Genomic DNA, 14031 nt, shown 5'->3' on the forward strand with positions numbered 1-14031 from the left:
GGCCTGCCATGTGGTGCTCATACAGAAGTACCTTGGGCCAGTAGTTTTCTGCTAACAGGAGCACTGGACTAGGGTATGGGGTAAGCTACTATAATCATTAATAATCCGTAATTTTAACTTTCCTAGTCACCCCTGGCCAGCATTCACCAATGGGTTTATCTCCCTCTGGGCCAATGGGCAGGACCTCACCCTTACAAGTTAAAATGAGAGCCACACCCCCACTCCCTCGTCTTTTTTTGTCCTGTCCAGAGGCCGATGGATGGAAACAGAAGACAAGGTTCAAGACTTTGTAAGTTCCCAGCAGGAGGGGGGTCGCTTCTCTCTCAGGCTTACCTCAATTGCTGGAAGTCCAAACATTCCCCTCTACAAGGTTAGTTAAGGAGGGCCTATTGCGTGCAGCCATTTGGGGGCCAAGCTGTTACCTCTTGCGTAGCGGGTTAGGTAGGCAATGCTGCGGTGCTGGTGAGTAGAGCTTCCGGGAGTGCTGTGTACGCAAACACGGAAGTGATGTAAGTGTCTCCGACTGATGAAGTGGAAGGCCGGCGCAGCTGGGGCGGAGATAATGACTGCATACCGGTAGTCACGGGAGGAAGCTCCGCTCAGTGATCCTGAAAGAAAGGCTGGCAGTAAGAGTGTCACTACGCTCGGGGGAATGAAGCCGGAAGTAATGTGGACGCCATTTTGTCTGAGGGCAAGGCGTGTATTATTGCAGCATGGTAAGGGAACACGGAAGTGTGTTCTTTTTGCACCAAAACTTTAATAGCATGGTGTGGGAGGCCCGGAACAGGAATATATTAACTACATGACTCCCTAGAAAAGGGTAGTTTTATAAATGCTTGTGTAATGGAAGGAGGTAATAACTTCCTGTTTGGGGCCATTTTTTTTGCTGTGATCCGGTCACTGTGAGATACAGTTCCAGTAGATATAACAAACATGGATTCTGGTATGCCGGGCAAAGCACCTCACTCCAAGGGGAAAAGGTAGATGTTGTGCTGTATGTGGACAAGAGGGAGAGAGATTTAAAAATAATACGATGTTAATGCTGTTTTAATTATGATTATACAGCCTTCCTGCCGTAGAGAGAGAGGATAAAACACCTGAGAAGATGACTCCTTCACAAGCTCAGGAAGATCTAGCACCTTCATGCTCTCAGGAAAATCAAGTTTTTGCGGATTCTTTGGCAGCTGTAATAAACAGGCAGCAGTGCAGGGATTCCAGGAAGTGGCTAGTTCCAGGAAAAGGCATGCATACTCAAGGCAGATTGATTCACTTTCAGAGGTTTCCGAAGGGGAACTGTCTTTGTTGGATTTTCACTCTCCATTGGGATCTGAAGAAGGAGAAATCGACTCGGAAGATGAGTCCAATTTTGATTTAACTGTAGTGGAGCCGTTAATTAAGGCAGTCCGTCAAATCTTGACATTTCCTACAGAGCTTTCAAAGCTTTCTTCAGCAGATAAACTTTTCCTCCTTAAAAAATAAGTCAATATGTTTCCCGGTGCATGCCTCAATAAAATAAATAATCTCAAGAGTGGAAGAAAACAGTATCCCTTCGAGGAGGATGCAAAGTTTTGGGATGCTCCTCCCAAGGTTGATGCAGCCGTAGTTAGGCTTGCAAAAAAGACAACATTGCTGGTTGATGATGCAGCAGTTTTTAGGGAGCCTATGGAGAAAAAAATGGAATTTAATCTAAAGAAATCTTTTGCGGCAGCAGGAGCAGCATGCAGACCAACGGTAGCTCTCACTTCTGTTTCTAGAGCAGTAAAGGTATGGCTCTCAAATATTGAGGAAGCAATTTCATCCAACGTTAAAAGACCTAAATTGTTGGAGATGCTGTCAGACTGGAAATCGGCGATTGACTGTCAGAAGCTTCAGTTGACTTGGTGCACTTCATGGCCAGATCCATGGCACTTTCAGTGGCAGCAAGGAGAGCGTTGTGGCTGAAGCCTTGGGCAGCGGATGCACCGTCAAAGACAAATTTATGTCAACTCCCCTTTGAAGCGAATATGCTTTTTGGATCATTTATTTGTAATACCCTGTGGGTTCAGAAAGGGTCAAGCTCCTTCAAAGAAGACATTTAAGCTCCTGGATTGTTTCTTAAATTGCAAAAACTTACAATATAGCAGGCATGAAGGTTCCCCAGGGATTAAAAACCCAATCCACCAGGACATTGGCGAGTTCCTGGCGGATGGAAGCCAAAGCTGTAGAACAGCAAGGTAGTTGTCAAGTCAACACGTTCATTAAACATTATAGACTAGATGTCCTTACCTCCCAAGAAGCTAGATTTGGAAGGAAGGTCTTGCAGTCCATTGTACATTGCTGAATAAGGCATATTTCCGTTCTGCAATCTTACGGTGTCCCTCCCTTTTTCGTAGCTTTAGAAATCCCATTGGTGAATGGTGGCCAGGGGTGACTAGGAAAACAGGAAATTGTTTATACTCACCGTAATTTCTGTTTCTCTGTTGTCTTAGGGGGACACAGGGAACCATGGGGTTAAGCTCCATCCTCCAGGAGGCAGGACACTTGAATAATTAAATAAGGGGCGTGCCTATCAGGCTTTACCCCATACACTGTACATTCCTCTTCAGTTTTTTAAGTGTCCTGCTCCCGGGAGGGTGGACCGTCGCATGTCTCTACGTTCAGTCTTGAGCTGATACCCGGGGTGAGGCCTGAAAAGCAGGGTTACCTGTTTTCATAGAGGCAGCCCCCTACGAGGAGCTACACACCGGGGTCAACAATAGCATTAGCTAAGACCACCTAGACGTTGCCTGCCTGAATGTCTCAGAGCAGAGGGTCTGGCCGGTGTGGGGGGGTAAGTGGCACAATGTCTGCACTGTAGCAGGTCTGTCTGCCTAAGAGTTCTTAGGAACTACCCCTCTCCCCCCCCCTCTCTTTACCCTAGTCCTCCCTCCTGTAGCTCTCCCTGCCTGGCTATCATTGGGCCTGCATTGGCTCCTACCTGGTCCGTTTTTGTTCCCTGCAAAATGGGGCAGCTCCTAGGATGTGCGCTGTAGCAGGCGCATTGAGGTAGGCTGCTGGAAGGGGGATGCCAGTGCAGGCTGCGACGCTGCTGGCAGCCATCTCCGTGTTGCGCAGGAGGTGGAACGCATTGCGTTCCATCTCCAGTCTGTTCGGCGGCCATCTTGGTCTGGCGCGAACCGGAGCGCATGTGCGCATGCGCAATGGAACGCATATGCGTTCCAGCGGCCATTTTGAGTCGCGAAAAAGCATAGCAGCAGCAGCACAGAGCAGCTGAGAGAGAGAGACAGAAGCGACTCAGCTTAAGGTCTCATAGGTGTTATCAGGCAGTACCCAATACACTCTACCTTTCCTTATGGCAGAAGGTAAGTCAGTGGGACTGTTCACGAGGGCTGGACGGAAGGGGTCCTTAACAGCACAGGTGACTTACCTAGCTTGTTCTGTATGCCAACAAAAAATTCCAGGGGGACAGGGGGAGCCGCTGTGCAGGTCCTGCAACAAGGGGCAACTGGGGTAACAGTTATGTCCCAGGAAGAATTAGGAGCGGCAGCAGAGCCTCCTGCGCCCCTATGGGCTGTACAGCTCTCACAGTCATTGGCAGCGCTACAAGGTTTACCTGCTATTGCGGAGAATCTAGGAAAAACACTAGTGAGGCTAAACCACAGGACTAGTGGCAAACGTAGACGAATGGAGGATGCTAGTGTGGATGTTAGGAATCCTAATGCGTCTGACGACTCATCTCCTGAGCTGCTTTCATCTCAGTCAGAGGGGGAAATTGAGTCTCCTGGGTCTGTCTCTGCTGATGAGGAAGAGATTCAGGATGAAGGAAAGGATCGTGACAGTCTACATGACATAGACGGCATAATCAAAGAGGTTCTTGAGGTGCTTAATATTTCTCAGAAGCCTAAACACACTGCAGAAGCGTCAAACTTATTCAAGAGACAACACAAGTCTTCTGTTTGTTTTCCGGAGAATGACCAACTCCAAAGTTTGATTCAGAACGAGTGGGACTCACCTGAACACAAATTTCAGACGAATAAAAAGTTTAATAAACTATATCCATTTCCTAAAGAACTAGTGAATGTTTGGTCTAACCCACCAGTAGTTGATGCTCCTGTGTCTAGACTTTCAAAGTCCACCACACTGCCAGTCACAGATGCAGCAGCTTTTAAAGATTCCTCAGACAGACGGCTGGAGGGGTTTTTACGTGCAATTTACTCATCTGCAGGTTCGACGCTGCGTCCATGTCTGGCGTCCGCATGGGTGTCCAGGGCTGTTCAGGCATGGTCAGAAGCTCTAGTTAAAGACATTCAGAGTGGTACCTCGCGACAGGAGCTGTTAGAATCGGCACAGGCTATTGCTGAGGCATCTAGCTATCTTTGTGATGCCACTCTGGACACTTCACAAGTCACGGCCCGGACGTCGGCCTTGTCCGTTGCGGCACGCAGAACTTTATGGCTCAAGAATTGGTCGGCGGATGTCAGCTCCAAGAAGTCGCTGACTTCACTTCCCTTTAAGGGGCAAAGACTGTTCGGGGAGGAGTTAGAGAAAATTATATCCCAAGCGACGGGGGGTAAGAGTACCTTCCTACCGCAGGCCAGAAGTAGAGCAACCACCTCAAATAGAAGGGGAAAAATTTTTCGTGGCCAAAGTGGCAGATTTAATAGACGAAACAACTCCCCACAGCGATCTCAATTTCGGTCAAAGACGGGAGACAAAAGTCGGTCCACATGGAAGACCAACAGGCCACACATCAAACCCACAGGAGAGAAACCCGCCTCAGCCTGACGGGGCACTCCCTCCGGAATCGTTGGAAAAAATAGGGGGCAAGTTACTTCGATTCCGGGAGGAATGGATACATCATTCTTCGGATGTATGGGTAAAAGAAATTGTGACAGAAGGATATCACCTAGATTTCAAAACCATGCCCCCCAAAAGATTTTTCATGTCCAGGGTTCCTCACAGTCCGCAGAAGGCACTAGCTTTCCTAGAATGTATAGAAAGACTGGATCGGTCCGGAGTAATCAGTCCAGTACCACCTACGGAGAGATTCTCAGGTTTCTACTCAAACCTTTTTACAGTGCCAAAGAGGGATGGATCGGTCAGACCAGTGCTCGATCTCAAGGGTCTCAACAAGTTCATCCGATCGGTAAAGTTCAAGATGGAAACATTGAGATCAGTCATTCGGGGATGGAACAGGGGCAACTGTTGATGTCCCTGGATATAAAGGATGCATACCTTCATGTCCCGATATGGCCGCCCCATCATCGTTATTTACGTTTTGCCTTCAAGAACAAGCACTTCCAATTTGTGGCACTTCCGTTCGGTCTGTCGTCCGCCCCCAGAGTCTTTACAAAGTTGATGGCAGCAACAGCGGCCACCTTAAGGCTACAGGGGATTTCAGTGACACCTTATCTGGACGATCTCCTTCTAAAAGCCAATTCAGTGATGAGGGCCAAAGAGGACCTGAACAAGGCGGTGCGATTACTCCAGAGCTTCGGATGGACTGTCAACTGGTCCAAGTCCAACACGGAGCCCAGTCACAGAATGATGTTTCTAGGCCTGGAGTTCGACACGATAGAGCAAACTGTGAGCTTACCCACAGACAAGCAGACCAGAATCAGAGACCAAGTCCGCTACTTAATCACCAGTCAAACCACGACGATACACAAAGCAATGCAAGTGTTGGGAACAATGGTCTCAGCCATAGAAGCAGTTCCATTTGCACAAATACACCTGCGACCTCTTCAAGCCAGTATCCTAGCAACATGGAAAGGGGGATCTCTTTCTCGACTCCTGTCGCTGTCGCAGCAGACAAGGACGGCACTTCAATGGTGGTTGAGCCCCGAGAACCTAGCCAGGGGTCAATCATGGGCAATTCCGGAATGGGTGGTGATATCCACGGATGCCAGCCTCAAGGGATGGGGGGCGACATGGGACAAGCAGTCAGCACAAGGTCGATGGTCTCCGGAGGAAGCCAGACTACCAATAAACATTCTGGAACTGAGAGCAGTGAAGCTGGCCCTAATACAATGGGAAGATCACCTCAGAGCATGCCCAATACGCATTCAAAGCGACAGCGCGACAACAGTGGTGTACATAAATCGTCAGGGAGGAACAAGAAGTCGGGCCGCGCTGACGGAAGCCAGGCAGATTCTGCTCTGGGCAGAAATCAATTCAGTAAAGTTGTCTGCAATACATATTCCGGGAGTGTCCAACACAAAAGCGGACTTTCTCAGTCGGAATCAGCTGGACCCCGGGGAATGGGAACTACTTCCAGAGACATTCCAAGAGCTTGTAGATCAATGGGGGACTCCCAGCATAGCAGCAATGGCATCAAGAGACAATCGCAAAGTAACAAGGTTTTTCGCCCGCTGCAGAGACCCATTAGCAGTGGGGGTGGATGCCATGACGCAGCACTGGCAGTTCAACCTCGCATATGTCTTTCCGCCGCTCCCCATGCTGCCAAGGGTTCTGAAGAAGATCAAGCAATCTCTATCAACAGTAATAACAGTGGCCCCATACTGGCCTCGGAGAACTTGGTTCAGCGACCTGCAGGAGATGTCCGTAGCGCAACCACTTCGGCTAAAATGCAGGCCAGACCTGCTTCAGCAGGGTCCCATAGCTCACCACAACCCGGGTCTCTTCGCTTTGACGGGATGGCTATTGAGAGGTCCGTTTGGCAGAGACAAGGATTAGATGAGAAGGTCATAACCACTATGCTGAAGGCTCGAAAAGCTTCATCGGCCAAGTCATATCACAGGGTTTGGCAGTCCTACTCCAAGTGGTGCGAAGAATCACATTTTCCGTTTCTGGAACTACAATTGCCTAGGATATTATCCTTTCTACAACAGGGGCTACAACTGGGTCTCAAGCTCAGTTCTCTTAAAATCCAGGTGTCGGCCCTGTCAATTCTGTTTCAATCTCGGTTAGCGAATGAAGACTTGATCCGCACGTTTCTACAAGGAGTGGCTCATATCATGCCGCCTTTCAAGCCACCGGTGGCTAGCTGGGACCTCAATGTAGTGCTGGAGGCAATGCTGGATCCTCCATTTGAGCCAATGCATACAATATCTGATACATGGATAACCTACAAGGTGGTGTTTCTAGTAGCAATATCATCGACTAGAAGAGTGTCTGAGATTAGCGCCCTGTCGTGTGTTCCTCCTTACCTAATTTTCCACAAGGATAAGGCCGTTCTCCGCACGATTCCTGAATTTCTACCCAAGGTAGTATCGGCGTTTCATGTAAACCAAGAAATTGTTCTTCCGTCTCTATGCCCAGACCCTAAGAATGATAAGGAACGTAGAATCCATAATCTGGATGTTGTTAGAGCACTAAGATGGTATGTGGAACGATCAAAACCTTTCCGAAAGTCTCAAGCTCTGTTCGTCATCCCATCCGGCCCCCGTCGGGGTCAGGCAGCTTCCAAGTCGACTATATCAAGGTGTATTAGAGAATCCATAAAACAAGCATATTCCGCAAAGGGAAGATCACCGCCTGAAGGACTCAGGGCTCACTCCACCAGAGCGGTGGGAGCCTCCTGGGCATGGCGAAACTCTGCTTCCTTGGAACAGATCTGTAGGACGGCTACCTGGTCCTCCGCTCACACATTCTCTAAATTTTACAAAGTCGATACATTTTCTTCCGCCGAGGCTGCCCTCGGACGTAAGGTGTTGCAGTCAGTGATTTCCTAACTCTGCAACCACGTACTTTACTGTTAGCTCGTTCCCACCCTGCTGTTTGGGACTGCTTTGTTAAGTCCCCATGGTTCCCTGTGTCCCCCTAAGACGACAGAGAAAACAGGATTTTTTGATACTCACCGTTAAATCTGTTTCTCTGTAGTCATAAGGGGGACACAGGGCTTCCCGCCCTTGACGAGCTTTGACCGGTTTGGTCAAGTTTTTTGTTCAGTTTCACTGGTTACTTTCTGCCTATTAGGAGAGTTTTTTTTTAAGTTAACTACGATAGCAGCTTTTGGAACAAACTGAAGAGGAATGTACAGTGTATGGGGTAAAGCCTGATAGGCACGCCCCTTATTTAATTATTCCAGTGTCCTGCCTCCTGGAGGATGGAGCTTAACCCCATGGTTCCCTGTGTCCCCCTTATGACTACAGAGAAACAGATTTAACGGTGAGTATCAAAAAATCCTGTTTTCCTGGTCATCTTCCATGGCAGCATTCACCAGGGAATTACCCACCCTATGATGTCAGGCTTTAGACTAAGAAGAGGGAGTGGGGGTGTGGCTCTCATTTTAACTTGTTAGGGGGAGGTCCTGGCCATTGGCCCGGAGGGAGATTGATGGAAGCTGATTCCATGGAAGCTGACCAGGAAATTACGGTGAGTATAAACAATTTCCTGTTTTCCTTCTCCTTTAACTGGGCAGGGCAAAATTATTTTTATTTGGTTTCTATTGGTCAAATCACCAGTGGAGATCTGTACCTGTAGTACAGTTTAAAAAAAGGCTGCCAGACCATTATAAGCATATTATGGTGTTCTATGTAGTTTGTTTATACAGGTATAGGATCTGTTATCTGGAAACCCATTATCAAGAAAGCTCCGAATTACAGAATGGCTGTTTCACATAGATTATAATCAAGTAATTTAAATTTTTAAAATTGATTTCCTTGTTCTCTGTAATAATAAAATAGTACCTTGTACTTGATCCAAACTGAGATATAACTAATCCTGATTGGAAGCAATTTAATGTTTACATGATCTTAAGGTATGGAGATCCAAATTACAGAAAGACCCCTTATCTGTAAAATCCCAGGTCCCGTGTTCTGGATAACAGGTCCCATACCTGTACTTTGTTTTGGCATTTTCAACCATTGCTTTACACGTTTTTAATGAAGAGTACATTTTCCTATGCCTGTTTTATGTACTTGGAATAAGTGTAGAAATAGAATTAATCCAGCACATGTATCTGCTCAAGGTTATTACCCGTGTTTAATGTCAAGCCAAACAGGTTACAACGTTTCGGGGGCGTACCCCTTCGTTGTAACCTGTTTGGCTTGACATTAAACACGGGTAATAACCCTTGAGCAGATATGTGTGCTGGATTAATTCTATTTCTGTACCATTTGTTGGAGGTGCCGTCCTCCTATGTTCCATGCACCGTGAACGTCGAAAGAGGGACCAGGTGTGCATCTGCATTTCGTTGGCTGAACTTAGAATAAGTGTATGTATTTTATTTTAATTTTCAGCCTGGGCTTCATATATGACAAACTGCCCAACGCTAATTGTGATGATTGGGCTTCCAGCCAGAGGCAAGACTTACATGTCTAAAAAGTTAACACGATACTTAAATTGGATTGGTGTTCCTACAAAAGGTTGGTTTTTTGATTGTTTAACATAACATAAAAAGTCATCGGAATCATAAGAGTGGCAAATATAGATATTTTTCAGACTATACAAAGTTTATCAGTAGGCGGAATGGGTTTGCACAATTTAAATGTATTTGCAACTGCAGCCACCAGTTCATTGCTTTGTCACATAAATACTTATTGTTTCCTACATGGGTTAATAAAGGGTGTGCCTATTGACTACCTCACATTAGAACACCATTACCTGCTTCCTCTAACACCCCCTCTATGTGCTTTCTCTACTCACTAGTTTTTAGTCTAACATTTTACTATTCTGCAAAGACACAAGGCTTTGCAACAACAGATTACAGCCACTAACAGCCCTAATTTCGCTCAGTCTTAAATCCATGGCTGTCAGCTCTCACAGTTATAGGCCACACACATAAGCCTCACCCACCAGCACTTTCTTGTTTTGCACACGTTAAATCAAACACATTTTGCTATTTCCATCTACTGAACAATTTGATGCCGAGCATGCATAGATAGTATGTGGTCTGTAGGTACCCTAAACTGAAAAAGTGCATACATAATTTTTTGGCTGGCAGTTCAGTTTCTGCAAACACAACCCACTGCCTGCATACTGTGTGTAGTAAGACCCCCTATGAGTACATACACTACAGAAAATAGTTACTTTTTAACCTCTCCATTTATTTTTCCAGATTAAGCGGTAGAAAGTTATAATATGCCGGTGCTGCAGTTTATATATTTTAAATAATTTGGCGCAGAGGAAGTTGTATAATACAAATATATGCTTTACTTTTGTAAAGTCTGTAGTCTGTCTCCTGGTTTGACACTCAAGTTTTCCTTAGTTTTCAATCTTGGAGCATATCGTCGAGAAGTGGTCAGATCTTACAAGTCATACGAGTTTTTCCGACATGACAATGCAGAAGCCATGAGAATCCGCAAGTATGTGTACTAGTTAAATTGTGCTTCAAATTTTATATGGTGCTCTGATTTCTGACTCCAGACACCTAGGTAACATGGAGCAAAATTACAGAAGGATCTGTTATCTGGAAACCCATAATCCAGAAAGCTGTGAATTACGCCAAGGCCATCTTCCATAGACTCCATTTTATCCGAATAATTAAAAATTTTAAAAAATTTCCTTTTTTTTTCCCTGTAATAATAAAACAGTACGTTGTACTTGTTCCCAACTAAGATACAATTAATCCTTATTGAAAGCAAAACCAGCCTATTGGGTTTATTTAATGTTTACATGATTTCCTAGTAGACTTAAACGAACAGTAACACCAAAAAATTTAATTTTTTTAAGTAATGAAAATATCATGTACTGTTGCCCTGCACTGTTAAAACTGATCTGTTTGCTCCATAAATACTACTATAGTTCATATAAACAAGCTGCTGTTTAGCAATGGCAGAAATTGAAAAAAGGCTCTATGGCACAGGTTAAATAATGGATAACAGACAACACCATTATGTTCTACAGAGCTTATCTGCAGTAGCTGTGTAACCTGAGCCTTTTCTCCTTTGTATGGCTGCCTCCATTGATAGTTTATATAAAGAATAGTAGTGTTTCTGAAGCAGGCACAGCAATTTACCACTGCAAGGCAACACTATTATATTTTTTTACTTTAAAACACTTTTTTATTTTTTTGATGTAACTGTTCCTTTAAAGTATCCAGAAAACCCCAGGTCCCGGCCATTCTGGGTAACAGGTCCCATACCTGTACAAAAAAGCTGAGGGAAGTTTCCAAAAGGATGACCAATTGAGCCTGTAAAACATGCTAAATCAGCAAGTAAATAAGTCCATTATATTTTGTAAAAATAAAATCCTATAATTGGCAAAGGGAATTCTTCTCTTCTCCTTGTTTAAAGGACATTGCCCTCCGACAAAACTCTGTAAAATTACTCAGAATGCTCTTCTAAACACTTGGCATCAGTAACAAATTTCAGAGTTTTGTCCGACTGAACAAAAAAATTCATGCTGCATTATTAGCTCTCTGAGCAATTTTACATTGTTGTGTGCAGTCCATAATAATATCATAGCCATTCATACTTGATTTCATGATGATAACAAGTATAAAGCAGTCGGTGTTCAGGCAATTTTTTCCACCTCATTTTCACACAGTGAGCCTTACAGCACACCCATGCAAAACTCACTGGTAGACTTAAGAGGTACTATCATAATAATGGAAATTTAATAAAAGTATACTTAATACAATTTAATGTCTCACTAAAATAGGAAACTTTATACATGTAATCAATTAAAAATTCTGTAATGCTTCTGAAATAAATAAAAAAAAAAGTTACTCTTCACTTTTGCCTACTCTTAGCATCCTTCTCTCCTCGCTTGATGCAGGAGTTGGAACCAGCCTTTGATTGACAGTTGCATCTAATGCATTCTTTCTGGGGTGCTCCCTTCACCTAAAAGATTTAATAATAAGAAATCCGTTCTCCCTGTATGCAGGATTTATGCTGGAGTCATTTGTTAGATTATGTGAAGAGTAACTTGATTTTTTTCAGAAACGGCCAAAGATTTTTAATAGATGTTTCAAGGTTCATCAGCCTTATATTGTGACATTTATATTCTATGTGTACTGAATATCGTGAGTAGGTCCCTAAGCTCAGTAAGCGACAGCAGCACTTAACATGTGCAGTGAATCAACAGAAAAAATGATGGGGAGCTACTGGGGCATCTTTGAAGATCTTCCCTGCACCTTTAGAGTTAGAAAACACAGACTGTACTCGAACAAGGAGAAGAGACGAGCCCAGGGCATACACAGAGATAGTCTAAACGCACTACCAAGAAATTATTTAGAGACCAGATCAGACCAAGCCAAAAGTCAAATTTCTACTAATTTTCTGGAATGCCCATCTACGATTTGATTACAAACTTCCATCCAACCAAACGTTTTGGTTGGATGGTGGGACCGAAATGGTATCATTCCAATTGATCGTGCACCTCACCTGATATATATATATATAATTAATAAGGTTTTTCGATCCAAATGAAATTATAATTTGAGTTTTATTCTGGATTACGGGCGTTTCCATACGTATGCATATTGCATAACATTTTAGTTTGTTAATGTGTTTACAATTCTTCTAATTAGTTTAATTATATATCTATTTAATCAATATTCAACAATCCTTTGATCAGTTATATTTTTGCTTCCAGGCAGTGTGCTCTGATAGCTTTGAAAGATGTGAAGCTCTATTTGACTGAAGACGGCGGCCAGATTGCAGTAAGCAAAAAATAGGAAAGCGGCAGCATTTTGTCTGTTTGTTTGCTGTAGATTTATTATGTAGTATGGTGTTTACTGGGCTTAAAAAGTTCTTGTCAATCTTGACTACTGTTTTGAATTGTGGTACGATAGGTGTTCGATGCAACAAATACAACACGAGAAAGAAGAGATCTGCTCCTAAACTTTGCAAAAGAAAATGCTTTCAAGGTAATTGTACTCGGCATTACACTTTTTATATTCTTTTCACTTTGAAGCACTATGAACACTTTGATTGTAAAAATTATATGTATATATTACACCGCTGTACATCTACTTTTGTTCTGCATGTGTTCAGGCCCATTTTATCTCCGAATGCAAAAGGAGATAATAATGTAGTTACATTTTAGTTCTAAAAGTATCAAGATGCATTTTCATCAGTATCCAGAAATTCAGTCAAAAATTACTTGTTCCCACTTTTAACACACCGCTGTGTTTCAAACTGTATGTGGAAGCAATATCAGGATGAGGCTGTTTTGTATTCAGTATGGGGGGCACTTTTTTTGTGAGCAGCTACACACAAGCCTATCAATGCCAGACATTGGCAGAAGTGGTATAAAGGTTGCTGCCTTTGTTCCCTGGAGCAGTGCTGCCTTAAACTCTGTAAGGTAAATGTCTTTCATTTTGGATTTTATGGCCAGATATATGTAACTTGCTAGTTAATGTGCCTTTGACCAACAATGTTCTGAAGTCCACTTTTATGCTCGTAAACAGGGAATTTTTTATGGCATCCCATGCTGTGCCTAAATTGTGCCTTAAATTCATGTCATTGTACGAGAACAAATCCATTAACTGAGCCCTTTCTACCTTATGGCACCACACTAACCATCGAAAGCAGGTGTAAGGCTGCTTGTTGCATATCCCCTGCATTTGGCAGTACAGTGTTGTGCTGTGTGTACTCTCACTATAGGTTAGATCTATTGTGACATACCACTTGACTGCACATGCACTTTTATGGGGGAATTAGCATTTGGTAGGCAGGTAGCGTAGGATTTGGAGCTTAGAGATAGGGACACCAAGGCTTTGGAAAAAACACAGATTTATTAAGTACTGGGCATTCCCAACAGAAGCCAACAAGACCCCAGTTCAGGGTACAGTTCAACAACTTGAAAGTAGAACATGCTAGGGTACAACAACTTCAAAACATTCAGGGTTCTCCCCCCTCTGATCCCTCACCATCAAGGGAAACTCTCACCCTTTGGAACTTCAAAACCTTTGGGCTTCTCACTCAGCCCTGCTGGCTTCCCCTCCTGGGACTCTGGCTCGCAAGCCTCTGCCACTCTCTTGCTGGCAGCAAGACACCTTTTTCCAGTCACTGTCTCTCCCAGCAGCACCACTCTTCCCTCCACTCTAGGAGGTATCAGGAGAGCCCTTGGGTGTGGTAACACAGCCATTTTACCTTTCTTAGGTAGCTCCTCTCTCAGCTGCCACTTAATTACATGGCTGAG

The 14031-nt window shown here is 44.2% G+C and overlaps 1 protein-coding gene across 5 annotated transcripts in view; it reads left to right on the top strand.

The window, feature by feature from the left end:
• Window positions 1-14031, top strand: part of pfkfb2.L (6-phosphofructo-2-kinase/fructose-2,6-biphosphatase 2 L homeolog) — a 55228-nt gene that overhangs the window by 4029 nt on the left and 37168 nt on the right. For 2 of the 5 annotated variants that reach the window (XM_018246565.2, XM_018246564.2), the window contains 4 exons: window positions 9183-9308; window positions 10151-10247; window positions 12481-12547; window positions 12680-12754. In XM_018246565.2, the coding sequence (XP_018102054.1) occupies window positions 9183-9308; window positions 10151-10247; window positions 12481-12547; window positions 12680-12754 (365 nt within the window). Of the gene's footprint in view, window positions 1-1065; window positions 6817-9182; window positions 9309-10150; window positions 10248-12480; window positions 12548-12679; window positions 12755-14031 lie in introns of those variants that run through there. The other 3 variants (XM_041582049.1, XM_018246566.2, XM_041582048.1) reach the window with 2 other exon arrangements.

The sequence above is a fragment of the Xenopus laevis genome, chromosome 2L (genome assembly GCF_017654675.1).
Source record: "Xenopus laevis strain J_2021 chromosome 2L, Xenopus_laevis_v10.1, whole genome shotgun sequence".
Classification (NCBI taxonomy): Eukaryota; Metazoa; Chordata; class Amphibia; order Anura; family Pipidae; genus Xenopus; species Xenopus laevis.